This window comes from Crinia signifera, chromosome 2 (genome assembly GCF_055691185.1).
Source record: "Crinia signifera chromosome 2, ASM5569118v1, whole genome shotgun sequence".
In the NCBI taxonomy this organism is placed as follows: Eukaryota; Metazoa; Chordata; class Amphibia; order Anura; family Myobatrachidae; genus Crinia; species Crinia signifera.
In genome coordinates, this window is record NC_139218.1 from 134,474,281 (window position 1) to 134,501,551 (window position 27,271).

Here is a 27,271-nt window from a genome sequence, read left to right on the forward strand (position 1 = left end):
AAACCATGCAGCACTGCAGGTGGGGCAAAAGTAACATGTACAGAGAGAGTTAGAATTGGGTACGTTTTTTTGTTTCTGTGCAGGGTCAATACCGGCTGCTTTGTTTTTACACTGAAATTTAGATTTCAGTTTGAACACACCTCTCCCAAATCTAACTCTCTCTCTCTCTCTCTCTCTCTCTGCACATTTTATATCACCGTCACTTGCCGTGAACATGGTTTTGTTCATTTGCTAACAAAATGTGCCCTGCAATCAGGTCTGAATTAGGCCCATAATACAATTAGGTTTGATTATCATCCTATGCAAAACTAATGTATTCTGAATTTACCATTATACAGTATGTCCATACATCTTCCATACAAATAGGCAAACAGTTCACAAACTGACTTTCATGCTTGCACTGGAAACAAGCTTGCACTATGGGGGAAGTCAAGTGGGTGCTAGGGATAGCAAGGTAAAAAACCTTGCATATCACACACCAACTTTTGGATTACCGTGTGTATGTGTGTATCCTGCAGTATCCAATAAAAATGTATGGTACTCTTTACCTAGAAGGGCACCCATCGTGGCCATCGCGGGCATTGAATGCACTAAAAAATCGGGTGCGATGCGACCGACGCGATGCCCGCGATTTCCCATAGGGAACAATGTTAAATGTCTCAATTGACCCGATTTTCCTGTTCAATGCCTCAATTGACCCGATTTTTCCACTGGAAACAATGTTAAATGGGCCACAGAGTCCAAATAGGCACCCTGAAGTGTGAAATGGCCACCCCAATTGTTAACGCCACCCCACGATCAACGTCAACCCGAAGCGTGGCGAGCGCAGCGAGCCCACGAGGGGCGGCGGTACGCGTCCTACGACCTTTTCATACCCCCACTATCCACGTCGGCGTGCAGTCGAGAACAGAAAGTGTGGCGAGCGCAGCGAGCCACCGCGCCCGAAGCGTGGCGAGCGCAGCGTGCCCCGCGAGGGGACGCGGATACCTTCACAGGTATCCGCGTCCCCTCGCGGGCTTCACAGCTGTCCGCGTCCCCTCGCGGGGCTCGATGCGCTCGCCACGCTTCGGGCTCGGTGGCTCGCTGCGCTCGCCACACTTTCTATTCTCAACTCCACGCCGACGTGGATAGTGGGGGTATGAAAAGGTCGTAGGACGCGCACCGCCGCCCCTCGCGGGCTCACTGCACTCGCCACGCTTCGGGTTCACGTTGATCGTGGGGTGGCCTCTGTGGGCCATTTAACATTGTTTCCTATGGAAAAATCGGGTCAATTGAGGCATTGAACAGGAAAATCGGGTCAATTGAGACATTTAACATTGTTCCCTATGGGAAATCGCGGGCATCGCGTCGGTCACATCGCACCCGATTTTTTAGTGCATTCAATGCCCGCGATGCCCGCGATTTTTTACTAACGATGCCCACGATCAAAATCGTGGGCGCCGTTCTAAGTAAAGAGTACCATTTGTATAGTTGCAGAAGAAAACCCCATGGCGTGAGTAAAGGAAATGTGATACTTATCTGTCCGTAGGACTCCAGTGGTCTCCGTGGCCTTTCAAACAATTCTAGTTTAATACGTGTATCTCAACAAATATTCTTCAAAATTATAAAATGATTTCCTACTTTTAAGTAGTACAATGATGTATATAACTGGCAATAAAAAACAATCTGGTAATATCCTTCACGTACACTGTGGCCCTCATTCTGGTTGGCTTCTCCCTCTGCGAATTTGCAACGGAGACCGATGTTTACGGCCACGCATGAGCATAACTGCTTATACACCTGTGCAGGTCTTTACTGTGGGTGCCTTTGGAGACTTGCATAGTCTCGGAGGCACTCGCAGCGGGGGGAGGGGGGGCTGCAGGAGGCGGGCAGCGGGTGCTCGCATGCAAAAACATTGGGCGAACAGGGCTACGGGGGAAAGGTGGCTGATGTCACTGGTTGTCAGCTGCCACTCTGTTCTCAGAGCAGGGCACCACTATTCTAGTCAGCAGAGCGCTACAGAAATCATTTGATGGTCGGCAACATCTATTGATTTTGGGCCCGCATGCAAGCCTGCGAATAAATGCAAAACATCCATTCGCAGTGCTGAGGGGAATATCGCTAATTGCCATTCATACGGGCGGCGTTACATGGCTCGCAAAGCAGGGAACTAACGAGCAAGCCAACCAGAATGAGGGCCTCTGGCATTTTAATGACTTCGATAACTGCCTGAGTTATAATAACTTAAAGCATAGACCCTTCTAATGATTCTGTAAGCTGTCTTAGTTGTAGTGGTTTAAAAAAATGTAATTGAATGGCAAACTCCTGTCAAAGCCATAGAAGTAGACAGAAAGCCATAGAAAAGATTTATGGAACCAGAAATTTCCTCACATATTCTGGGAGAGAGGCCAAAATACAAATGATTTGTGGATTAGGCAATACAAGTAAAGTGTGCATCCAATGAAATATAAACCCTAAAATATAAGATTATAGGAAGTAATCTCAGGATTCCATCTATCAAAGCAGGTGTAATGTTAACTCTGACTGTCTTGTAATCTGATAAATGTGACTGCTGGTTACAGTATATATGACTCTGATGAGGGATTGTGAGCACATCCACATAGTATTCTTTGTAGCACACATCAGGGGCAAACGCAGGATTTTCAGAAGGGGGTTTCCAGAGGGGCGGAGCAAAGTACAGAGATGGACACTTAAGTGACCCAGTATATGCCGGGTCAGTTAAAGTATTATAGATAGACCAATTGTATATCAATAACATACAGGGGCTTTAACAGCAGTGTAGACCCCTGGGCATAGCAATGTATTGGGGCCCCTACCTATCCTCCAGCGGTAGGGGTGGGGGAAGCTTTGATGTCCCGCGGGTGGCAGGGGGTATCATATCAGCCGCTCAGCATGTAGGGCCTGGATCAGTAATTTCCACTAATTACCCTTTTACTGCACAGATGGTGGGAGATGAGGTGGGAGAAGGGGACATTGGGCTGAATGAAGGGGCCCTGATACATAACTTCCAGGGTGGTAGAGGGTGTTTAATACGCAGAGGAGGGGTGTATAGTGGAGTGGACTTATTATTCATAATTTTCTGGGGGAGGACAGCTTGCTTGACTGAAGATGTCTTCAGTTCCCAAAAATAGATTTCTTAGATTTTAATGGAATTGAAAACTAGAGAATCCCACCTACCAAATGGTATTGGGGACTAGGGGATCAGGGTTCAGGAGGCAGAGTAATCTGCCAACGAGAATATAAAACTACATACCAGGGTTGTGGAGCTGCTGGAAGGCTGATATCTCTGGTTCTGGGAAAAGTAGAGACAAGCTACTAGTGTCCATCAAAGGGGGCGAGTCCCAGCTTTTGGAATATACCCTCAGAAAAACTCTAAGTAAGACAAAACCTGAAATATCTGACTGGGAAGAGCAATTAACAGGCTTGGATGGGGACCACTATTTTGATGTCAGATATCTCCGGTTCCCAAGGGCCGATTTTCAAAATTCTTGTACCCATGGAAAGAGGGAACTCTCAGCTTTCAGACTAGGCCCTTAGACACCTGGGGGGGGTTCTGAGTACTCAGAAACCCCCCCTGTGTGCGCTACTGCACATGGTTGTTTCATCCCTGGGAATTGCGAGTTAAGGGGGCTGATTCAGAGTTGTATGCAATGTCGATGTTCACAGAGATTAGTGACTTTTTTTGCTAATGTATGTGCATGAAAATCTCTAAAAACTTCTATGCAAATGTATTAAACAGAGTTTGGATTGTTTTATCGGCAGTGGTTTATCGACAGTGTCTAGGTTGACAGTTAATACATTGACCACTATTTGTCATCAAGCAGAAGGTCGACACATGAAAACAGTCGACATGCATTATGTTGACATGATCAAAAGGACGACACAAGCAAAAGATTGACGTGGAAAGGGGCAAAAGTCGACATGGGAAAAGGTCGACATGAGTGCATTTTGGAGGCCGTATTAAGATAGTAAATTTACACCTTACATAGGACTAGAGCAAGTTTAGATGGTGTCACTGATGATGGCATCTAAAGATGCGCCAAGTGGTAGAACCACATCTACAAAAACTGAAATGTCTCTCACGTACACATGGATGTAGAATTCTACTACTGCAGCAGAAGGTGTCTACTTGTACTAGATACCTCCTGCTGCGTCCCCATACAGCGGAGGCGGTTTTTCCACAAGGCAACCTAGGCACCAGTGCCAACCTAGGCACCTGCCTAGGGCCCAGCAGGTCCCAAGGGGCCCTATAAAGATGCCCTGGCCAGCCAAAACATTCCCATAATGACTACCTCACATACTCCCAATGTCCCTTTTATTGTACTTTGATAGGATAAAAAATGTTTGGACACACAAAATGGTTTCATCCACTTTATGTGGGCAGTCAGTTTACTTTCAATGTGAAACAGGTAGTACGCCTACTTTCAAAAGACCTAGGCCCTGATTCCGATTTGTACACAATGCTGATGTTCATGAGCTTGAGCATTTATAGGTAGACTGCTGTGCATGCGCCACGGTACTGTATCAATGCCACCAGCAAATATATAGTGCCATGGAATGTTTGAGCAAGGAAGGCCCCAAAATTATATTTTGCTTAGGGTCCCATAAGGTCTAAATCTAGCTCTGCCATACAGTGCTTTCATTGCTGCTTGCAAGGAGGCAACAGTGATAGCACCTCAAACCACATCTGAGTCTGGCCCATAATCACCTGACCATTCTGTCTTCTGGGTTGGACTAGGCCATTTCTAGCCACCATTTATGTATGTCAACTTTAATTGAAAACTTATTTTCCCAATCAAAAAAAATTCATGGATTAATGGGACAGTAGGTCACCCTCCGCATGTCACAGATTTCCTAGTGAAATGATGGAATGGGAGATGCAATGATAATCCATAATTTACAGCATTGTTCTGCAGTGCCTAATAAAACTATTACTTCTTACTTCCCCTGATTGACCTCCAGCATGTCCTCTCCAAAGCTTACCTAGTGGGTGAAAAAGTCAGTAGGCAAATATTGCTTCGATGTGATTCTAGCGTGAAGCCACAGACAGAGGGTGGGATGTATTAATATACATCGCCGCCACTCTCCGCCCAGCCGCCACAATGCTACCGCATATGTACTAACATATGCAGCTAGCATCAGGGTGCGGTGACGGAGACCCCCGCGATACCTGTAATTTGGTGTGCGGGGTTCTCCGACACATCCCAGTGGCTATCAGTGTCCACGGCTTCTCCTCCTCCCCCCCTGCAGCCGGATGTCCTCCCGACTGTGACACCTGCTGGGGGAGGAGGAGATCGATGGAGGGCGGGAGGGGGGATCACGTGGACGGCGGGCAGTGGGCGGCAATAGAAGCCCATAGGCTTCTATAGGGTATCACCACCCAGAGGTGGCGATACCTTGCCCGGCGGATGTAATGGTACATAGGAAAATGCGGTAAAACCCCTGTTTTACCGCATTTTCCCTTTAGTACATCCCGCCCAGAGAGTTACATGTGGGAAGGTCTCCAACAGATAGTAAGAAGCTGTAGTCAAAGTGTAGAGGGTCCAATTGAACTATTGTAAACATAATTCACATATCCAACTTTACAGTACATCACTCTAATGTAAATTATATTAATAAAATACAGGTATTAATAGTATAGGAGAGAAAGGAATAAGTTCGTCCCTGTTGCCTGGAGGCAAGATAAATATTGGTGCCCCCTACCCCCCCCCCCCCCCCCCACACACACACACACACATGCACACCACCTTATATAAATGTATGTATGCGTATGTCCATTCCCTTCCAGCACCAACAAAGTGCTTGTTGTCATTGTTTTACAGTATATAGCCACCAATAAGTGTATGTAAAAGGACTACTACTGCCAAATCTAGCAAAGTTTCATCTGGCTAGAATACATTGCAGATAATATTGTAGTGACATCCATAAAATAGAGAATGTATTTGTGACCATCACAAATTAAAAATGTAATTTAATTAATTTGAATACAAGCTTTTTCTAAAATAATTACATATCAATAAAAACCTAGAATTTGACAGCAGATAAGAACCATTTGGCCCATCAATTCTGCCTCTTTTTTAACCATATTGTTATCTCAAACCCTGGGCGAAATGTAATAGGGTGTGATTTTTGGACGAGTTCCAAACTCGCCAAAAATCGCACCTTTAAAAATCGCGTTTTTTGCCATGAATTCGCATATGTAATGAGATGCGAATTAGCGGCAAAAAATGCGATTTGCCGCGATTTCGGGCGATTTTTAGTAATGAAAATGTGCGCATTTTCAGTCATGAAAATGTGCGCATTTTCATAAATGCGATTTTGTGCCAAAAAAAAAAGTTTAAAAAAAAAAACGGCGTGGGGTCCCCCCTCCTAAGCATAACCAGCCCCGGGCTCATTGAGCCGGACCTGGTTCCAAAAATACGGGGGGACAAAAAGCATAGGGGTCCCCCGTATTTCTGAAACCAGCCCCGGACTCTTGGACCGGTCCTGGTTCCAAAAATACGGGGGACAAAAAATCTGGGGGTCCCCCGTATTTTGAAACCAGCACCGGGCTCCAACAGCCCACGGTGTCATGCCACAGCCGGGGGACACTTTTTATACAAGGTCCCCCGGCCAAAACATGAGCACCGTGGCTGGTCAGCCTTGGACGGGGTACCTGGAGGAGTGGGGACCCCCCCAATAAAGGGGTCCCCCCCCCCAGGCTTCACCCGTCCAGGGCTGAAGCCCGGGGCTGTCACCGGCGTCCGTGGCCAGTGGACGCCGGCCTGATAGGGTTAAATCGATCATACATATCATTACATTGCTTTATACCGGAGAACTACAAGTGCCAGCAGACCTCCCCCGCATGCTGGGACTTGGAGAACCACAAGTCCCAGCATGCGGGGCATTAATGGGCCCGCTGGGACTTGTAGTCCACCTGTAAAAAGAATGTTTATAAAAAACACACACAGAGAGAAGTAAAAGTTTATTACACACACACACCTCACTTTTACACCAGCGTTACTTACCATTCCTGGATCCAGCGCTGGTCTGGCTGCTTTACAGCCGGCTCCCCCCGCACTGACAGGCAGCGGGGAGAACCGGCTTTCTCCGTTGCCTCTAACAGCTTCTGTAGCGCTGTCCGAGTGCTACAGAGGCTGAGAGTGCGATTGGCTGAGCTATGCGTCTCCATGGAGACGCATAGCTCAGCCAATCAGGACTGAGCTATGCGTCTCCATGGAGACGTATCGGCCAATCGCGCTCTCAGCCTCTGTAGCGCTGGAACAGCGCTACAGAAGCTGTTAGAGGCAACGGAGAAAGCCGGTTCTCCCCGCTGTCTGTCAGTGCGGGGGGAGCCGGCTGTAAAGCAGCCAGACCAGCGCTGGATCCAGGAATGGTAAGTAACGCTGGTGTAAAAGTGAGGTGTGTGTGTGTAATAAACTTTTACTTCTCTCTGTGTGTGTTTTTTATAAACATTCTTTTTACAGGTGGACTACAAGTCCCAGCGAGCCCATTAATGCCCCGCATGCTGGGACTTGTGGTTCTCCAAGTCCCAGCATGCGGGGGAGGTCTGCTGGCACTTGTAGTTCTCCGGTATAAAGCAATGTAATGATATGTATGATCGATTTAACCCTATCAGGCCGGCGTCCACTGGCCACGGACGCCGGTGACAGCCCCGGGCTTCAGCCCTGGACGGGTGAAGCCTGGGGGGGGGGACCCCTTTATTGGGGGGGTCCCCACTCCTCCAGGTACCCCGTCCAAGGCTGACCAGCCACGGTGCTCATGTTTTGGCCGGGGGACCTTGTATAAAAAGTGTCCCCCGGCTGTGGCATGACACCGTGGGCTGTTGGAGCCCGGTGCTGGTTTCAAAATACGGGGGACCCCCAGATTTTTTGTCCCCCGTATTTTTGGAACCAGGACCGGTCCAAGAGTCCGGGGCTGGTTTCAGAAATACGGGGGACCCCTATGCTTTTTGTCCCCCCGTATTTTTGGAACCAGGTCCGGCTCAATGAGCCCGGGGCTGGTTATGCTTAGGAGGGGGGACCCTACGCCGTTTTTTTTTTATAAAAACACTTTTACACATTTTTATTAACAGGACCATGCACAGATCTCAATGATCTGTGCATGGTTCTGTCAAATTCGCCTGTCAGAACCTGGTCTATTTTTTTTTGCGATTTTTGGTAACATTTACCAAAAATCACACCCTATTACATTTGCGAGTTGTATACTTTATAATGGGAAAACATCTGGATGCAAATTGAAATGTGACTAAAAATCGCACTTCTAAAAGTGCGATTTCGCGGTAAAAAGTGCGACTTTTTACCGCGATTTTCAACCTATTAAATGTGCGATTTTCGGAAAATGTGCGATTTCGACCGTTTTTGACCCAAAGTCGCACATGTCCAAAAATCACACCCTATTACATTTCGCCCCCTGTGTCATCCTTATTTCTCTGTAAGGATATCCAATACATGTTTAAATTGTTCTACTGTCTTAGCCACCTCTGCTGGGAGGCTATTGCACTTGTCCACTACCCTTTCTGTGAAGTCATGTTACTCAGATTTCCCCGGAACCTAGCTCCCTCCAGTTTCAGTACATGTCTTCTGTTCTAATACTTCTTTTCATTTGAAGAATGTTTCCCTCACTGGAACTTGTTAAACCCCTTGATAGATTTTACAGTCTCTACCATGTCCCCCTTTTCCCTTCTGCGGAGTCTTCTTCAAACTATACTTATTTAGATATTTTAGTCTTTCCAGGTAAGTATTGTGATGTAGGCCATGCACCATTTTAGTTGCCCTTCTTTGTACCATCTCTAATGTATTTATATCCTTCTGGATATGTGTCCTCCAGAACTGAACACAGTACTCTAGATGAGGTTGTACCAATGATAAGCAGTGGCATTGTTACTTCTTTTTTTCTGCTGCTGATGCCTCTCCCTATGCAACCAAGCATCTGACATGCCTTCCTTATTGCTTTGTTATTTTGCTTACCTGCCTTTAAGTCACCTGAAATAGTGACTACTAGATCCCTTTCGTCATAAGTAGTTTCCAATAAAGTGCGATTAATACTTTATTAATCCTTTTGATTTTTGAGACCCAAGTGCATTATTTTGCATTTTTCATCATTAAACTGTAATCACCATGCTCTTGACCATTCCTCTCGTCTAGTCTATCTAGAATAGATCATCAACCATTTGTTTTACCCCTACTGGTGTGTCTGCCATGTTGCATACCTTTGTGTCATCTGCAAAAAGGCATACTTTCCCTTCAATACCATTTGAAATGTCACCAATAAAGATATTAAAAAGCACTGGTCCAAGTACAAAATAACATTAAACAGACCACCAAAGGAATGAAGGGAGAAGCTTTATATAATACTGATGTAGTCACGGTACCCATAGACAGGTACAGACTTATAGGCATTCAAAATGGGAAAAGCTTGAGGGGCATCTGCCACTTCCCCTCTGGCCCAACGATCCCCTAGGAATGGGAAGGTGAACAGGAGATGGGTGCTTATAGGACAACTTCATTTGAAACCACATTCTACCTGAATTACCATATATTTATGTAGGGTGTGAGCATAGGCCTTTCTATAATGGGTGCAGTGTAGGTGGTGCACACGGGCCCCTGGGTCCAGGGGGGCCCACACCGCACACACTGCACCCATGTATTATTCTTATCCTTCGGAGTCCTGCAGTAGCAGCTCAGCACCGGAGATGCAAATCACTCGAAAAATGTCTGCCGCTGCCATTTCTGAGTGATTTGTGCATGCTCAATGGCTATGTCCCTGGTATAAAGGCACAGGAGGCCAAGCCATGTTCCCGGAGACCTGAGTCTACTTGCTGGAGAGGAGGGGGCCCACGGTGGAGGCTGCACACTGATCCTCTCCTCATTTGAAATGATCCTGGGTGTGAGTTTAGGTGACAATGCATAATGTGCAGTAGCTGAGAAGGTTCTCATTAGCATTATCATGCCCTTTATATGCAATTATATGCAAATATGCAGCAAGTCCTTCAACTAAAATGTATTTTCCATATTTTGAAGCATGACTTGCGCTTTGGTGGAGTAGACAATTCAATGCATGTTTTTCTATACCTTTAATCAGTTTTAAGCTATTGCAGTTTACAGTGAAATTCCACTCTCTAAATATAAGATTTTTTTTTTAAATTCTGCTAGATATTTGATTCATTGCAAACCTTTGTCTAGAGAAGCAGCTGTCCCAACACAGCTGTCACCATTCCTATAAGCATGGAGTACACAGGACCAAGGCATAAGAGTCACAGTCAGTTTTGCATAACTCTGATAGACCATCCTCTCTAGCTGGAGCTGCAGGTGGCCACACAAGCACTGGTGTGTACTGTATATTATATGAGCATTCTGTTCTTATACTCAAGATGCCTTTCCCTTGCTGATCCTATTGTCAGTGATGGATATTTACTTGTACATAGTTGATTGAATGACCATTGTTGATATCAAAATGCTACTGGTAATGACATTGTAATTTGGCATATGTCACTATAGGATTGTGATGCAATGCATATTATTGTGTTATATCAAACCTCCCAATATTTTAGGATGGGAAAATGGAACAAGGGGTCTGATTCAGCAATACCCGGAAGGAGTAGAATTCCAAAGGCAGGAGAAATCATTCGATGGTTGGCAACCATCGAATGATTTATCCTGCCAGCGGAGGCATGCGAGGGGATGTTTTAGCGAACACATCCCCTTCCATGGTACTGAGGGGACTTGGCGTGGGGGGTAGGCCGTTTGGCAGGGTGGCATTTCACCGCTCGGTAAGCAGCAATTTTCGCTACTTACTGAGCCAACATGAATTACCCCCAAAGTGCATGCATACAGAGCATCCTTAGTCAATTCATTAAGTTAATTGCGGATAATTTATAGGCTTCACATAAATGAAAGCCTCAGAGTTCCAGAACCAGTAAAGTACTACCAGGCAACAGACCTGACCCAGTGTGTACTCCGGCACTCGCCCCACATTGTAGAGCATAAATGTCTATAGAGGCAGAGCGTCTTTATATTTTTTCCTTTATTTTCTACTGTGGATCCCCTCTAGTAGCAGAATGTGGGCCAGATCTATCAAGCTTCAAAAAGTGATAAACGGGAGAGTGATAATCAACCAGCCATTCATTTCCTACCTGTCATTTTTCAAACCCAGCCTGTGACATGACAGGTAGGAGCTGATTGGCTGTCTGTTTATCACTCTCCACTTTATCACTTTTTGAAGCTTGATACATCTGGCCCCCAGAGAAGCAAATACCTTCCTCATAGTAACATTTTCCCCTTTCAATCTGAGACCAGGGTCGTCTTACCCACTGGGCTGGATGGACTACTGCCCAAGGGCCCCAGAAGCATAGGGGTCCCAGAGCAGCCTAAGGCAGGGTGAATAAAAAATAAATAATTGCTTTTGGCAATCCCGGACAAATTTTGCCCGGCATCCCTACTACCTCTGTCCTTCTCCACCAGTGGTCACCCTGAATATGGGAACTGAATTAGTGCTATGTTTCAATCTGCATCAAAATTCTTATCCACTGGGATAAGGGATTGGAAAGATTGCAGACATTTTGAAAATTGGATCTTTGAGGTACAGTTTCATATAAATGGAAGACCATTTCCCATTCATACTTTGCATGCCCAGTAATGCCCTTTACTCTCTGCAGTGCCTTAGCAACATCATAGCATTTTATTACCAATGTTCTATTGGATTTGTCATCTTTCTTAGTAACATATGTTTTTGTACCTTGCTGCTAACATCACTTATATATTAAACAAGATGAGTGTGAATTAGAGAAGGCACAAATCCAATTTAATAGATGCTGTACCTTATTTCCTTAACTGCTCCAAAGGATGGATCTTAGAAAAAAATATTTTATTGAAGTTGCCTACCTCCAAAGATGAGAAGGAAGGACAGATATGTAGGGAATGTCAGTTTACCCACCTGACCTAATCAGAGTAATGTTTCATTTAACTGTTCTCTTTCTGCAGAAACTGCATTTATAATCTTTAAATGTTAAATTATTTTTTACATCCGCTCCATTTCTCCCTCACCCTAATCTAGAATTACTATATGGGTGCAGGGCTGCCATCAGAAATTGTGGGGCCCGGGACTTAGAAAATAGGCAGTGCCCCGCTCCTTCCTCCCCTCTATTGTTGCAAATATGCGCATGCAGAAGCAGCAAGCCTGCCTATACCTAACAGTGTGTCACCCTGGTGTAAGGTTTCTGGGAGTATCCCCGGCAGCCTAACTCCGTTGCCTCTGACTGGAATCGACGGACGTGTGCGGTGCTAGGCTTCACCTGGGCCCGTCTCGGCTGAAGGGCGAATTAGGTCCGCTACAGGCAGGTCTTAGGAAAAGACAACACGTCCGCCGAGGCCAGGAGAGAGCAAGGGGACAACCTAACTAAACCCCTGAACCGGGGAACTCCCAGAACCCCAGGGAAGCAATAAGGCTGAGCAGGTGATACTGACTGGCAACAATGCAAGAGAGATGTTATATAAAGAAATGGCAACAATGCTAATGAGATGTTATATAATGAAATGGCAACAATGCTAATGAGATGTTATATAATGAAATGGCAACAATGCTAATAAAGATCTTATAAAGAGAAATGGTAATGATACTGAGGAAGATGCCCAGTAACAAAGAATGCCAAACTGCGTAAGGAGAAACACAGGGTAACCCCTGACTTATCTGGGAAGATGACGGAGTCCCAGACAAGCACTTGCAGATCTCTTAAGGTGAAGAGTGTAACAGCGGGGCACACTAGCTGAATCCCAGGCAAGGCAGGACAACACCAGGCAGGGCAGGACAGGCGGGGAACAACAGGAGGGCTTCCGACAGAAACCAGGACCAGGAACACGATCTGACACAGGCGGAAAGAATGCTATAACCGGCGTCTGTCTGAGAGAGACGCCGGCTTATATCTTGAATCTGCCGCCCCCTTGAGTGACGTCACATCCAGTCCGTCCTGCAGAGTCTTCCCCCTGCAGAGACGGCCGCGGCGGAAGTTCGGGGCGTTGCATAGCAACGTCCCCGAAGCCTCCCAGTGACGCGTCCCAGGAAGATGGCCGCCGTCCTAGCAGCGCAGACGCTGCTGAAGGATTAGGACGGTGGCCACGCCTGGGACGGCGTCTAACAGTACCCCCCCCCCCCCTTGAGGAGGGGTCAAGGGACCCCCAACCCTGGGTTTATGGGGAAATTCTTCAAAAAACCTCCTCTTGAGAGAAGGAGCGTGGAGCTCATGGTCCGGGATCCAGGATCTCTCCTCCGGGCCATATCCCTTCCAATGAACCAGAAATTTGAGCTGATTGCGAGTCACCTTAGAATCAAGAATCCTTTCAATAACAAACTCCTTGTGACCTTGGACAAGGATAGGTGCGGGTCCCTTGCGCTTGGGCTGAGATGCCTGCTTGAAAAGAGAGCAATGAAAAGTATTGTGAATTTTCATGGTCCGGGGCAGTTGGAGCTTAAAAGCCACTGGGTTGATTTGACTGATAATTTTAAAAGGACCAATAAAGCGGGGCCCAAGTTTCTGAGAGACCTGGCGAATCTTAATGTTCCAGGTAGAAAGAAAAACCCAGTCTCCCACTCTAAAAGAGCAAGGCCTCCTGTTACGATCAGAGAACCGTTTGGCAGAAGCCGAAGAAGCAAGAAGGGCCTTATGAACTTTGCTCCAAATGACCCTCCTCTGAGATAACCAAGAACCACCCCGGAAGATCCGGAATCAAAAGAATTGGCTCTGGGATGTTGACCAGAGACACAGAAAAAAGGAGACATCTTCGAAGCTGAATGCCATGCATTATTATATGCAAACTCTGCGAAAGGCAGATGCTCCGACCAATTGTTCTTGGAAACATAACATCTTAAAAATTGCTCGAGGTTTTGATTGACTCTTTCAGTCTGTCCATTTGACTGGGGATGATACCCAGAAGATGGACTGAGGTTGATGCCTAACGCTGCACAGAGGAACTTCCAAAACCTGGCGACAAACTGCACCCCCCTATCCGAGACAATATCTGTGGGAAGACCATGGAGGCGAAAGATATGCAGCAAAAATAATGCAGCTAGTTTTTGAGCGGAGGGAAGACCGACCAGGGGAACAAAATGCGCCATTTTGCTAAAGCGGTCCACAACCACCCAGATGGTATCATGACCAGAGGAAGACGGCAAATCAACAATAAAATCCATGGAGATATGGGTCCATGGTCTCTCCGGACAAGATAAAGGAAGAAGCTGACCCGTGGGAGGGGTGCGGAGGGACTTGTTCCTGGCACAAATTATTTTATTGAAGTTGCCTATCTCCAAAGATGAGAAGGAAGGACAGATATGTAGGGAATGTCAGTTTACCCACCTGACCTAATCAGAGTAATGTTTCATTTAACTGTTCTCTTTCTGCAGAAACTGCATTTATAATCTTTAAATGTTAAATTATTTTTTACATCCGCTCCATTTCTCCCTCACCCTAATCTAGAATTACTATATGGGTGCAGGGCTGCCATCAGAAATTGTGGGGCCCGGGACTTAGAAAATAGGCAGTGCCCCGCTCCTTCCTCCCCTCTATTGTTGCAAATATGCGCATGCAGAAGCAGCAAGCCTGCCTATACCTAACAGTGTGTCACCCTGGTGTAAGGTTTCTGGGAGTATCCCCGGCAGCCTAACTCCGTTGCCTCTGACTGGAATCGACGGACGTGTGCGGTGCTAGGCTTCACCTGGGCCCGTCTCGGCTGAAGGGCGAATTAGGTCCGCTACAGGCAGGTCTTAGGAAAAGACAACACGTCCGCCGAGGCCAGGAGAGAGCAAGGGGACAACCTAACTAAACCCCTGAACCGGGGAACTCCCAGAACCCCAGGGAAGCAATAAGGCTGAGCAGGTGATACTGACTGGCAACAATGCAAGAGAGATGTTATATAAAGAAATGGCAACAATGCTAATGAGATGTTATATATGTTATATAATGAAATGAACTTCCGCCGCGGCAGTCTCTGCAGGGGGAAGACTCTGCAGGACGGACTGGATGTGACGTCACTCAAGACGGCAAATCAACAATAAAATCCATGGAGATATGGGTCCATGGTCTCTCCGGACAAGATAAAGGAAGAAGCTGACCCGTGGGAGGGGTGCGGAGGGACTTGTTCCTGGCACAAACCTCGCAAGACTTGACGAAAGATTCCACATCCCCTCTCATTGATGGCCACCATACAGAACGAGAAATGAAATCCAATGTTTTAGTACAACCAGGGTGGCCTGCAGTCTTGGCCGTATGAAACTCAGCAAGAACCCTCCCTCGGAGTCTGGAGGGGACAAACAGTCTCCCTGAGGGGGTGAGGTCGGGTGCTTCTGTTTGTGCCCGTAGGACTTTAACCAAAAGTGTTTGCGCGATACCAACATAAATCCTAGAAGAAGGAATAATGGTCTCAAGCGCCGATTCCCTGTCCTGAAGACCTAAAAAACTCCTAGACAAGGCGTCCGCCTTGACATTTCGGGAACCCGGCCTAAAGGTGATACGAAAATTAAATCGAGCAAAGAATAACGCCCACCTTGACTGACGGGCATTTAGTCTCTTGGCATCCTGAAGATAAGAGAGGTTTTTATGATCAGTGAAAATGGTCACCTGAAATTTGGCTCCCTCCAGCCAGTGCCTCCATTCTTCCAGAGCGCACTTTATGGCCAGAAGTTCCCTGTTACCTACGTCGTAATTACGCTCCGTGGGAGAGAATTTACGAGAATGGAAGGAACAGGGATGTAAAAGACCATCCTTGGAATCTACCTGCGACAACACAGCCCCTATGCCAATTTCGGAGGCATCTACCTCTAAAATAAATGGGCGGTCAGGATCTGGATGACGTAAGATCCGGGCAGAAACAAAAGCCTCTTTAAGAAGACGAAAAGAATTGTGGACTTCTGTAGACCAGAGAGCGGGATCTGCACCCTTCTTGGTGAGTGCAACGATGGGTGCGACTATATCTGAGAACGCAGGAATAAACCTGCGATAGTAGTTCGCGAACCCCAGAAACCTCTGGACTGCTTTCAGAGTAGTGGGCTGCACCCAATCCAAGATAGCCTGAACCTTGGCAGGATCCATATAGAAGCCCTCCGGGGAAATAACATAGCCAAGGAAGGAAATACTATGGACCTCAAACTCACACTTTTCGAGTTTGGCGTAAAGACAGTTTTCTCTGAGTCTCTGTAAAACCCTTTTAACATGTACTCTATGTTGCTCTAAAGAAGAAGAAAAAATCAGAATATCGTCCAGATAAACGACCACAAAAATCCCAAAAAAATCCCGAAGGACGTCATTAATGAAGTCTTGAAAGACTGCAGGGGCATTGGCCAGCCCAAAGGGCATCACAAGGTATTCATAATGACCAGTGTGAGTGTTAAAAGCGGTCTTCCACTCATCCCCCGCTTTGATTCTGATCAAATTATACGCACCTCAGAGATCTATCTTTGAAAAAACAGTGGCAGAGCGTAATTGATCAAATAAGACGGAAATCAGAGGCAACGGGTAAGAGTTCTTTACAGAAATTAAGTTAAGCTGTCTGTAATCAATACACGGACGTAAGGTACCATCTTTCTTACCGACAAAGAAAAACCCCGCCCCCACAGGAGATTTTGAGGGACAAATAAAACCCTTTTTCAAGTTGTCGGCAATATACTCCTCCATCGCCTTAGCTTCGGGTAAGGACAATGCGTACAAACGACCCTTGGGTAACTTAGCCTGAGGAAGGAGACTGATGGCACAGTCGTAAGGTCGATGGGGAGGTAAGGTCTCTGCCTCTTTCTTGGAAAAGACATCAGAAAAAGAAACATACGGAGCAGGGAGCAGAGGATTGGCGAAACTTGAGACCCTGACAGGGAGGTGCAGACATGAGTCAGCGCATGACTCACCCCACCACAGTAGTTCCCCAGTCCGCCAATTTGAAATGAGGGTTATGTAATCTTAACCAAGGTAACCCAAGCACCACAGGAGCTAAGGGACTGTGAATAACAAGAAATTCTAAACTCTCAGAGTGGGTGGAACCTATGCTGTGGTCTAAGGGCACGGTGCGATGTGAGATTAGACCCTTGGGAAGGAGACTACCATCCAAGCCAAAAACAGACAACTCAGAGGGAAGAGAGACTAATGGAATGGCAAGATCCTGAACCAGGCGAGAATCAATGAAATTCCCGGCTGCCCCACTATCCACAAAGGCCTGGGATTCCCACCGTTGAACCCCTAGACCCAAATAAACACATAACAAAAGAGAATTATTGGGAGACAAGCGGGACTGGCCTAAAAGGATTCCTCCCCTAACCCCTGGCGTTTCCCGGACGCTCTGGACATGTGCCCACAAGGTGCCCTTTACCCCCACAATACAAACATAAGCCTAGGGAGCGACGACGTGCCTTCTCCTGGTTCGATAGGCGAGATGCACCAATTTGCATTGGTTCTTCAGACCCGCCCACCAGCTCACCTCCTGTCTCGGCAAGAGGATAGGAAGGTAAATCTCGCTCGGAACGCCTCTCTCTGATGCGTCTATCAATGCGGACCACCAACTGCATCAAGTCATCAAGAGAGGCTGCCGCCGGATACTGTACCAGGAAATCTTTTACCTGATCTGCTAGGCCAAGACGGAATTGGCTCCGCAGTGCAGGATCATTCCAAGTGGTATCCCCAGCGTAGCGTCGGAATTCGGAGCAGTAGGCCTCTGCAGTACGGCGACCTTGTTTCAAGGCCCGAATGTGAGCCTCAGCGGAGGCTGCTTTATCGGGATCATCATAAAGCACCCCCATAGCTGTGAAAAATGCATCCACAGAACTGAGCTCAGGACTATCTGCCCCTAAACCAAAGGCTCATGTTTGTGGATCCCCTTGGAGTAGGGAGACTACCAACCCGACCTTCTGAATTTCAGAGCCTGAGGAAACGGGCTGGAGACGGAAATATAGTTTGCAGCTCTCCCTAAAATTGAAAAACAACTTCCGGTCGCCCGAAAAGCGATTGGGAAGATTCATCTTAGGTTCTTTGACGGGTTGAGAACTACCAGGGACTACTCTTCTAACCTCCTCCTGTGTCTCTACTCGCAGGGACAACTCCACCATCTGCTGCGTGAGGAGACGAACCTGATCCGAGAGTACTTGAGCTGGACCCCCTGCAGAGGGATCCATGATGGGTGTAAAAACACAAGAAACCCGGACACAACAACTGAGTACAAAGAGATCCTCCAGAACAGCTGGGGGATCGTAGTATGGCCGGTTATAATGTAAGGTTTCTGGGAGTATCCCCGGTACCCTAACTCCGTTGCCTCTGACTAGAATCGACGGACGTGTGCGGTGCTAGGCTTCACCTGGGCCCGTCTCGGCTGAAGGGCGAATTAGGTCCGCCCCACTCCGCTACAGGCAGGTCTTAGGAAAAGACAACACGTCCGCCGAGGCCAGGAGAGAGCAAGGGGACAACCTAACTAAACCCCTGAACCGGGGAACTCCCAGAACCCCAGGGAAGCAATAAGGCTGAGCAGGTGACACTGACTGGCAACAATGCAAGAGAGATGTTATATAAAGAAATGGCAACAATGCTAATGAGATGTTATATAATGAAATGGCAACAATGCTAATAAAGATCTTATAAAGAGAAATGGTAATGATACTGAGGAAGATGCCCAGTAACAAAGAATGCCAAACTGCGTAAGGAGAAACACAGGGTAACCCCTGACTTATCTGGGAAGATGACGGAGTCCCAGACAAGCACTTGCAGATCTCTTAAGGTGAAGAGTGTAACAGCGGGGCACACTAGCTGAATCCCAGGCAAGGCAGGGCAACACCAGGCAGGGCAGGACAGGCGGGGAACAACAGGAGGGCTTCCGACAGAAACCAGGACCAGGAACACGATCTGACACAGGCGGAAAGAACGCTATAACCGGTGTCTGTCTGAGAGAGACGCCGGCTTATATCTTGAATCTGCCGCCCCCTTGAGTAACGTCACATCCGGTCCGTCCTGCAGAGTCTTCCCCCTGCAGAGACGGCCGCGGCGGAAGTTCGGGGCGTTGCCTAGCAATGTCCCCGAAGCCTCCCAGTGACGCGTCCCAGGAAGATGGCCGCCGTCCTAGCAGCGCAGACGCTGCTGAAGGATTAGGACGGCGGCGACGCCCGGAACGGCGTCTAACACCTGGCTCTGATGCCAGGTTTTTATGTGAGGGTGGAACACTATTAGTTATATGCTGGGTTGCTGCTTTAGCCTGCACAGTGCGCACACACACAAGCCATCCCCTCACCCCTCGTTGTAAGTATTTACCAGCACACTGCACAGACAGGCAGGGGAGTGGGCGGCCACAAGCTGCTGTCCGTTTAGTCTTCTGCTGGCTCCTCCTTCAAAAGGCGCGGGGACAGCATGACGTCATTACGTTATGGCGCTTGTCGCATGGTGGGGGCTCCCAGCTTTCCCTGCTGCCCACTGCACTGCCCGTTTATTTGTCAGCAGGCAGGAGGAAGCTGTCATGACTCCTTATTACAGATCAGCAGCGGCCTGCAGGGGATATGTCGCCTGCTGCTGTTGAGGGGGGCTGGTGGCCGGGGCCCTGCTGCTTGTCATGGGGGGTGCTGGTAGCCATGCGGGGATAGAGCTGCCCAGGCCCTACCCTCTGTCAGAACGGCCGGGCTTGTGACAGTTGTCCCCATAGTAACTCCCGATGTCACTGACTGATATCATTAAACCATATGATTCGAATGGCTGGATTACAGCCCTTCACCTATTGCACAATCGTTTCTGGAAATGGGAATAAAATCAGAAAATAATTAATTTTTTTATGTATCAACTAAAAAATAGTTAAATAAGTTGAAAAGGAGGGATATGCATACAATGCTGATCAGCTGCAGGTCTGCCAACAAGAATGATGCCCCATTTGTTTGACATGATCGAATCCTGGCAAACCACCCGTGATGGTCTAGAAGTGATTTATCTGCTCCCGGTAGCAATGGTGGCCTTGTGCGGCCATGTGCGGAGCACTTATATTGCTGGTTTATAATATTAGTAAGGCAGGGCATTTACATTTATTTTCTCTCAATAATTAAACGTACCCTTATTTGCACATAATTACATGACAGCATCTCTGAGAGCATTGATGTTTATCCTGTTTGTAATCTCTCTCTCTTTCTCATTTTCTCCATAGAAATTAATGGCACAGAACTGTGCCCACTGCCATTTGCACCCGCAGATTTCATGTCTTCCGATTTTTCCTTTGTTCCACGCCTTCGATATCTGAGACTGGATGGAAACCAGCTGAAACCCCCAATACCACTGGATGTTATCATGTGCTTCCGTCTGCTGCAATCTGTGGTTATCTGAGTAATAGTACGCACACACTAACAAGTATTCTAGTGCAGTCTTCTACAATCACACGTATGCACACTAGGTTTGTCACACGTATTGCTAATATCACATTACTATTATATCCGTACTTGTGCTATTATTCTGCCAGTACTAATTTACCACGATATATAGCCAAACACAATTAAAACAATTAAGAGAGAAAAAAGGCACATTTTAGCATGATATAAATGATGATACTGCACATCTGTATATGTGCAGGATAGTACTTTGTAGATGTGTACATGTCATTATCTAAACATTGATATCATACTATACTAACAAAACTTTCCAATTAGAACCAGCTGTTCCTGAACAGACATTTGTAGGTGCAATGATTTTCATAGACTTTTGAAATACAGCTGTGATTATATATATGACTGATCAATCTGCTATGTTACAAAGAAATGCCTTGAAGCCATCACTAGACTGAGACTATACTACACCAATTACTGTTACACCATTAAAAGTCATGGCAATTATATTTCATAATGGTGTGAAATCTATAAATAGAACTAAAAAGAGTAATAGGACCTGTTGTAATATGCAATTTTCAAAATGTGTAATGTAAATGATAGATATACTTACAGTATAAACTTGATTTTAAATATTTGGAAGCATTAGCACTATACTGTATCGTACAGTTAGGCCTTATATCACCTTATGGTAATTTCCTGTGTTGCACTAGCATCTTTAATTTGTATTACTGACATGAGACATGGAACAAAGGGATAGATTTATCAACCTTTGGAGAGAAATAAAGTTAAGCATTTAGCATTTTTTCTTTCAAAGAAAGCTGATTGGTTGGTAGTTTATCTCGATTTTGAGCTCACTTTTCTTTCAGCTCAAACCTGCCCAGTGTCCATGGCCCAGCAATGAGCGGCGAGCACTGACGCCCGCTCCCGCATCATTGCTGCCCACCGCTGCTCATCTGCTGGTATTACCAGCAGATAAATGGCAGGGTTGACGCCTTTCCATAGCGGGAAAAATCGCTTGGATGGGCATAATCGCGGTGCATAGACGCTGGGCAAAAATCCTTTAGTCTGAAAATGGAAATCATTGCTTAGAAGGAACCAATATCTGCTCTCGCAATACAGATGATATTTAAATAAAGCCTCAATCATTACATTTAGGAATTGTATTCACAAGTAGGAATTTGTCAGAGAACAGATTATATAAATCGTTACCAGTGGCGTCACAAAATGGGTGGTGTTGGGGGGACAACAGGTTGTCACTCTAAGAAGGGGTGACACCAAAATGCCAGCTCTTCTGCAGTGGAGACAGGAGCTGCAAGAGACTTCTGTCACAGATGAAGAGCCGGCACTTCGGGGGCATTCAGCATCTCCATGTATGCTAGACACCCACCACCCTGAGTAATGGGACAGAGATCCATTAGGCCAAGCCCCTTTGAATTAGACTATGCCCTCTCTTCAGGCAAGCGGTATCTGAGGGCAGGTGGTAATGCAGAGTGCGCACTGAATGTCACCACACCTGGTAACATCTCTGATCGGACCACTGACAGTTGTGTATATCTCATATATATATATATATATATATATATATATATATATATATATATATATATCACAGCATATGTAAAGAGTATTACAGTATATTTAGCAAAGTTCCGTAGCAATTGCTTGGTTATTAGACATTTTTTATTTTAATGCCCATCGCTTATTAACATGTCATCATTCAATGATAAGAGTGCTTCAACATTAAAGGGGGGATTTAAAAAAAAATAGATCTGCGATATGTAAACTAGTAGTGTACAAGCTTTGGGACACCTCTGAAGTTTCACACATACATCATAACATAAACAGCAACTCCACAAAACATATAGACTATATAGAAAATATATGCTCCTTATTACTTCTAATAGGCACATACGGCCTTTGCACACTTGACCTCCCTGCCTTCTCCCAAGGCTAATTTTATGCTCCTTGAAATTATCTATTACATTTTATTAGCAGAGTATATACAATGTAAATATATACATAAATATATACATAAATAACAGGCCTGCATTGAATGCATGGCTACTAAACACATACATTTTTGCTTTCAGCTCCATTGTACCTTCATGAGACTCCTTATGTAATGATCTGTAACTGATGTGAGACAGATTGTGTGAGTCTCTAAACTATATTTATCAGTGTGTTGGTCACACTGAAACTTGTCCATTACAAAGTCTCACTGATTACTGGGCGATGAGAGCTACTGTTTGTGTTCTTTTTCAGGTAACATTTTGTAATATATATTGATTGTATTAATATAGTTTTGTTGCTGTTTCATTGTCTTTTTTTCTTCCTTTATTCATTTTTTTTTTTTGCATGAATCATTTCCATATTTTATTTGCATAAAAATGGTTTCCTTTTTTTCCCCTAAAAAATAAAATGTAATAAAAATGAATTCTTTCTAGCCTGACTTTATTCTAAGAAAGCGATTCAAGACTATGGTTCTGCTTCATAGCATCAAAATTGATTAATGGGTCTGGTTTAGAGAATAATGAATTTGCTGTAAAACAGATCTGTGCACAGTTAGTGATGCCTGACTACAGAATAAGAAGGAAAACTATGTTAGTCATGGTGATTGGTATTATGGGGAAACCAAAAGTAAGTTTTAAAAATTAGCATTTACAGGCTGTAAAATTCTATTCTGTAGACACATTTAATAAATCCTTAAGCAACACAGTAGCAAAACACAAGCATATCCCTACCTCCCATCTATGGGCCTGATTCAGAGGTGGTGTAATGTCAATGCCGGAGCAGTTTTGTCACCGCATATGCATTGCAGCCACGCTGCACACATGTGGTGATTGATTAATGGCGGATGTAGGGCCTAATTCATACCTCATCGCAAGGCACATTTTGTTTGCAAATGGGCAAAACCGTGTGCACTGCAGGTGGGACAAATGTAATAAGTGAGAGAGTTAGATTTGGGTGGGGTGTGTTGAAACTGAAATCTAAATTGCAGGGTAAGAATAAAACAGCCAGTATTCACCCTGCACAGAAACAAAATCTAACTCTCTCTGCACATGTTACATTTGCCCCACCTGCAGTGCGCATGGTTTTGCCCATTTGCAAACAAAATGTGCCCTGCGATCAAGTCTGAGGACTTATTTGTACCCTGAAAGACAGATAGTGACCGTTTGTGGGGAGTAACTGAGGGTGCCTATATAAACTCAGGCATGTTAATAGTTTCCTCGGTGTTGCCTAGTCAGCTACTGCGAAAAAATAAAAATAAATATGTCATTAGTTGCTATGGCTCTGCAAATTTGCACCTTGTTACTATGGCGATTATGTACAGCCTATGCACAATGTATGTAACAAAACCATTTCTAAAAGCCTTAATGCAGGAGGAATCAGAGATATTTACTGCACTAAGCAATCTGGAGCTATTTACTAACCTCTGAAAAGCTTGGCATGTTAACTTCAAATTTGCAGCCGATGTGCAACAGTCTCAAGGTAGAAAAAAGGTAGGCAACTGAAAAATATACCAACTTAAGTATGTTGCTTATTAGATATTCTAAGTCTGGAATGCAAAGCCTGCCATTTTTTATATTTTCAGGAAGTAAAGGCATATTTCAAAGCACTGAAGAGATGGAGAAAGGGCGCCACCTTCTGGTAAAATCATATATTGTATAATTTCTGTAACTGCAATTTTGTGCTGTTACTCTCGGTGCTCGCTGGTCTATATACCAAGAATGGATAAAGAAAAACTATGAACTACTCAAGTTTATAACAGAAATATCTATTGAAGTCTACATACACCATTATCCCCACCCCAAGCAGGCAGTGATCACTGAATAGATGATATGCACACACCATCTCTCCATACAGGAAGGGAAGCCGGGGGGATGCCCAGCTGCTCTATCTATCTATCTATCTATCTATCTATCTATCTATCTATCTATCTATCTATCTATCTATCTGGTTGGGTACATCCCAATTAATATGTGAGCATGAAAATCAAAATAATATTTTCTTTGCAAATATTAGGGTAAGGTGCGCTCTAGATGCAGCTTCTGGATGCTGGACATCATGGGTGCTTAGTTAGCAATAACTAATGGCAATGTAGTATCAATAAATCACTGCTGAACAATTCTGTAGTGTCCAGTCCCAGCAAATACAGCTAGAGCACCACTTACTGTAATGCTCACAAATGGGCAAAACTATGTTGCACTGCAGGTGGGGCAGATGTAACGTGCAAAGAGCGTTAGATTTGAGTGGGCTATATTCAAAAAGAAATGTAAATTGCAGTGTAAACATAAAGCGGTCTCCTAAACCAGCAATTCCCAACCTGGGGTACAATGCAGATCAGTTAGGAGGTACTTGAGAATAATATTGGTAATGGCAGAAGAAAAGGAAGAAGTCTTTAGATGGCGTAAGACGTCTCCAATTGCCGTGGAGCTAAACCATGCCGCGTCACTTCTGGATCCGTTTGCAGCGTCATCAGCGTCTCCTTGTGCTTTTGCCTGACCAGCAATCCACTGGGAGCTACCCGTGCTGTCCTAAAACATCAGTGTCCATCTGCCCCATGCTGACATGGGTGAAGGAAGCAGCAGCATTAATCCTACAGGCATTAGCGGGAACCCCAGAGACAGTACACAGCCAGCGGCCAGACACAGAGGGACTCGATTCCTGACCGCACACTATTCCTCCTCTACTCCTTAATATAAGGACACGCATAATGATAAGCAAACCACCTACTTCCACTCATAACTACTGTGGATAGCGGAGGGGGTACTTATAAATGAAAAGCCTATTCAAGGGGTAGTTGAGAGAAGAAAGACTGTCCTACTAAGTCCATCTAAGAAAGATTTTGTCAGAAAGAGTGAACTAGAATAAGGGCTTCAGTTCCTGCTGGAGCCTGCTGAAAAATAGCCCTGGCTATAGGGCAGATACTGTATGTAACAGTAGTGTAAAATGGAAGGGGCTCTGCATCCGCTGAGAGCCCCTACACAGAGGCGTAACTCTGGGAGGCAATGGTGTCATCTGCCACTGGGCTCCTACTCCCAAGGGGGCACCTCTCCTCCCCTGCAAGTTTGAATCAGTTCATTGAAAGTCGTCAAATATCGCTTCTGTGGCTGACTCTCCCTCTAGCAGGTCTTTAGCTGTCACACTCTCTTTATTTACAGTAAATCATAATATACATAACATGTAAACAAGGAGGCACTCGCCGCAGTATCGCCCGCACATCATCCCCCACCCCCGTGCCGCAGTACCATCCGTGCGTGTGTAGTGCCCGATGAAATCCCCCCCTGGATCACAGGTAGTGCCGCGTTAAAATCCCCCCTCCCCCAGAGGGGAGGGGGGTGGGGGGTTTGCCTGGGGTGGGGGGCTTGCACCGGCCACACACCATAATGCCCATTACAGAAAATTTTACACACCGTGATGCCCACTACACATAATGCCACACACGTAATGCCCATTAAATATAATGCCACAACGTAATGCTCGGTGCAGGGGGGAATTTACTGTATATGGTTTTGTCAGGGGCAAAGGGGGTTTACATGCTTGTTACCAAGGCTTACATGCTTGTTGCCAAGAGATCTTACTTGCTTGTTGCCAAGGGGTCTAACATGTTTGTTACCAGGGTCGGGAGGGGGTAAATTATATTTGCCGAGGGGGTTCCTTTCAAACAGCATGCCAGCGCTACCGAAATATGCACTTCTAGGTAGCACTGGTCATGCTGTGCTCCTCCAACAGACACTAGACCCTTGATGGCTAACCTTGACACTCCAGCTGTTGTTGAACAACACAACCCAGCATGCTCTTAATCAGATTTAGCATGGCCAAATAGCAAAACTGGAACAGAGCATGCTGTGTAGTTCAACAACAGCTAGAGTGTCAAGGTTAGCCATCAAGGCACTAGAGCAGTGGTGGCCAACCTGTGGCTCTTGAGCCTCATGCGGCTCTCCCCCTTGTAAAGTGCGGCTCCTGCTCCCACTGCTGCCCGCCGCCCACCGTCTGTCCCAGTCCCCCCTGCTGCCGGTTCCCTGAATCCCTTCTCATTCTGAGGGGAGGAGAGCGCGCATCGTGCATCTCTCCTACCCCTTACGGTGCATCATTGTGACTGGGCCGTCCGCCAATCAGAGCTCGTGGGCCAGCAGCCAATCAGGAGCCGGTCAGCGAGCTTCGATTGGTGGGCGGCCCAGTCACAGGGAAGTGAGGGGAAAGGAGACGCGCGGTGTGCTGTGCACTCCTCCCATCGGTGACATGACAGGAGGACTGCAGGGGGACACCAGACTGTCCTCTCCTCGCCTGGCAGCAGCAGCAACAATGGTGAGTGCTGCTGCTGGGAAATTTGCACTGTGGGGGCATAGCAGTTTGTGGCACTGTGGGGGCATAGCAGTTTGTGGCACTGTGGGGGCATAGCAGTTTGTGGCACTGTGGGGGCATACCAGCTTTTTGGCACTGTGGGGGCATACCCGGCACCGTGTGGTGCATTCCTGGCACCGTGGGGGGCATATGTGTATCTGACACTATTGGAGGCATATTTTTATCACACCCACCCAAGGGGTCAAAATAGACTACGCCCCTTTTTTGGCGCATGCGCCTTCGGCGCGCGCATGATGTCGGCTCTTTAGCTTGACTACCGATATTTTTTTGGCTCTTTACCTCTGACCGGTTGACCACCCCTGCACTAGAGGTATGGCAGTACCTCGAGTAGATGTCTCCTCCAAGGCAGCTACCATGTTGGGAGGGGCCGTCATTTTAGAGACAACTCTGGTAGCCGGGAAGCCTGTGTGTTGCAAGCTGAAGCTGAAGGTGGCAGCAGAGTTCGTACGTCTATAAACATGCATTGTGGTGGCCGGCCCAAGGAGTTAAAAACGTGATTAGCCAGGGGGGCATTTAGCACCCTGCACCCCGGCCCAGCCCGCAACTGACAACGACCTAATAAAAATGGCAACATTACATTACTTGAGGGAGC

The 27,271-nt window shown here is 46.2% G+C and overlaps 1 protein-coding gene across 1 annotated transcript in view; it reads left to right on the forward strand.

Annotated features, from left to right (window-relative positions):
• PRELP (proline and arginine rich end leucine rich repeat protein) overlaps positions 1-22,692 on the forward strand; it is a 79,622-nt gene extending 56,930 nt beyond the window's left edge. Inside the window, exon 3 of the mRNA XM_083172852.1 lies at positions 20,139-22,692. Within this exon, the coding sequence (XP_083028978.1) occupies positions 20,139-20,314 (176 nt within the window). The 3' untranslated portion in view covers positions 20,315-22,692. The remainder of the gene's footprint in view (positions 1-20,138) is intronic.
• Positions 22,693-27,271: the final 4,579 nt, after the last annotated feature.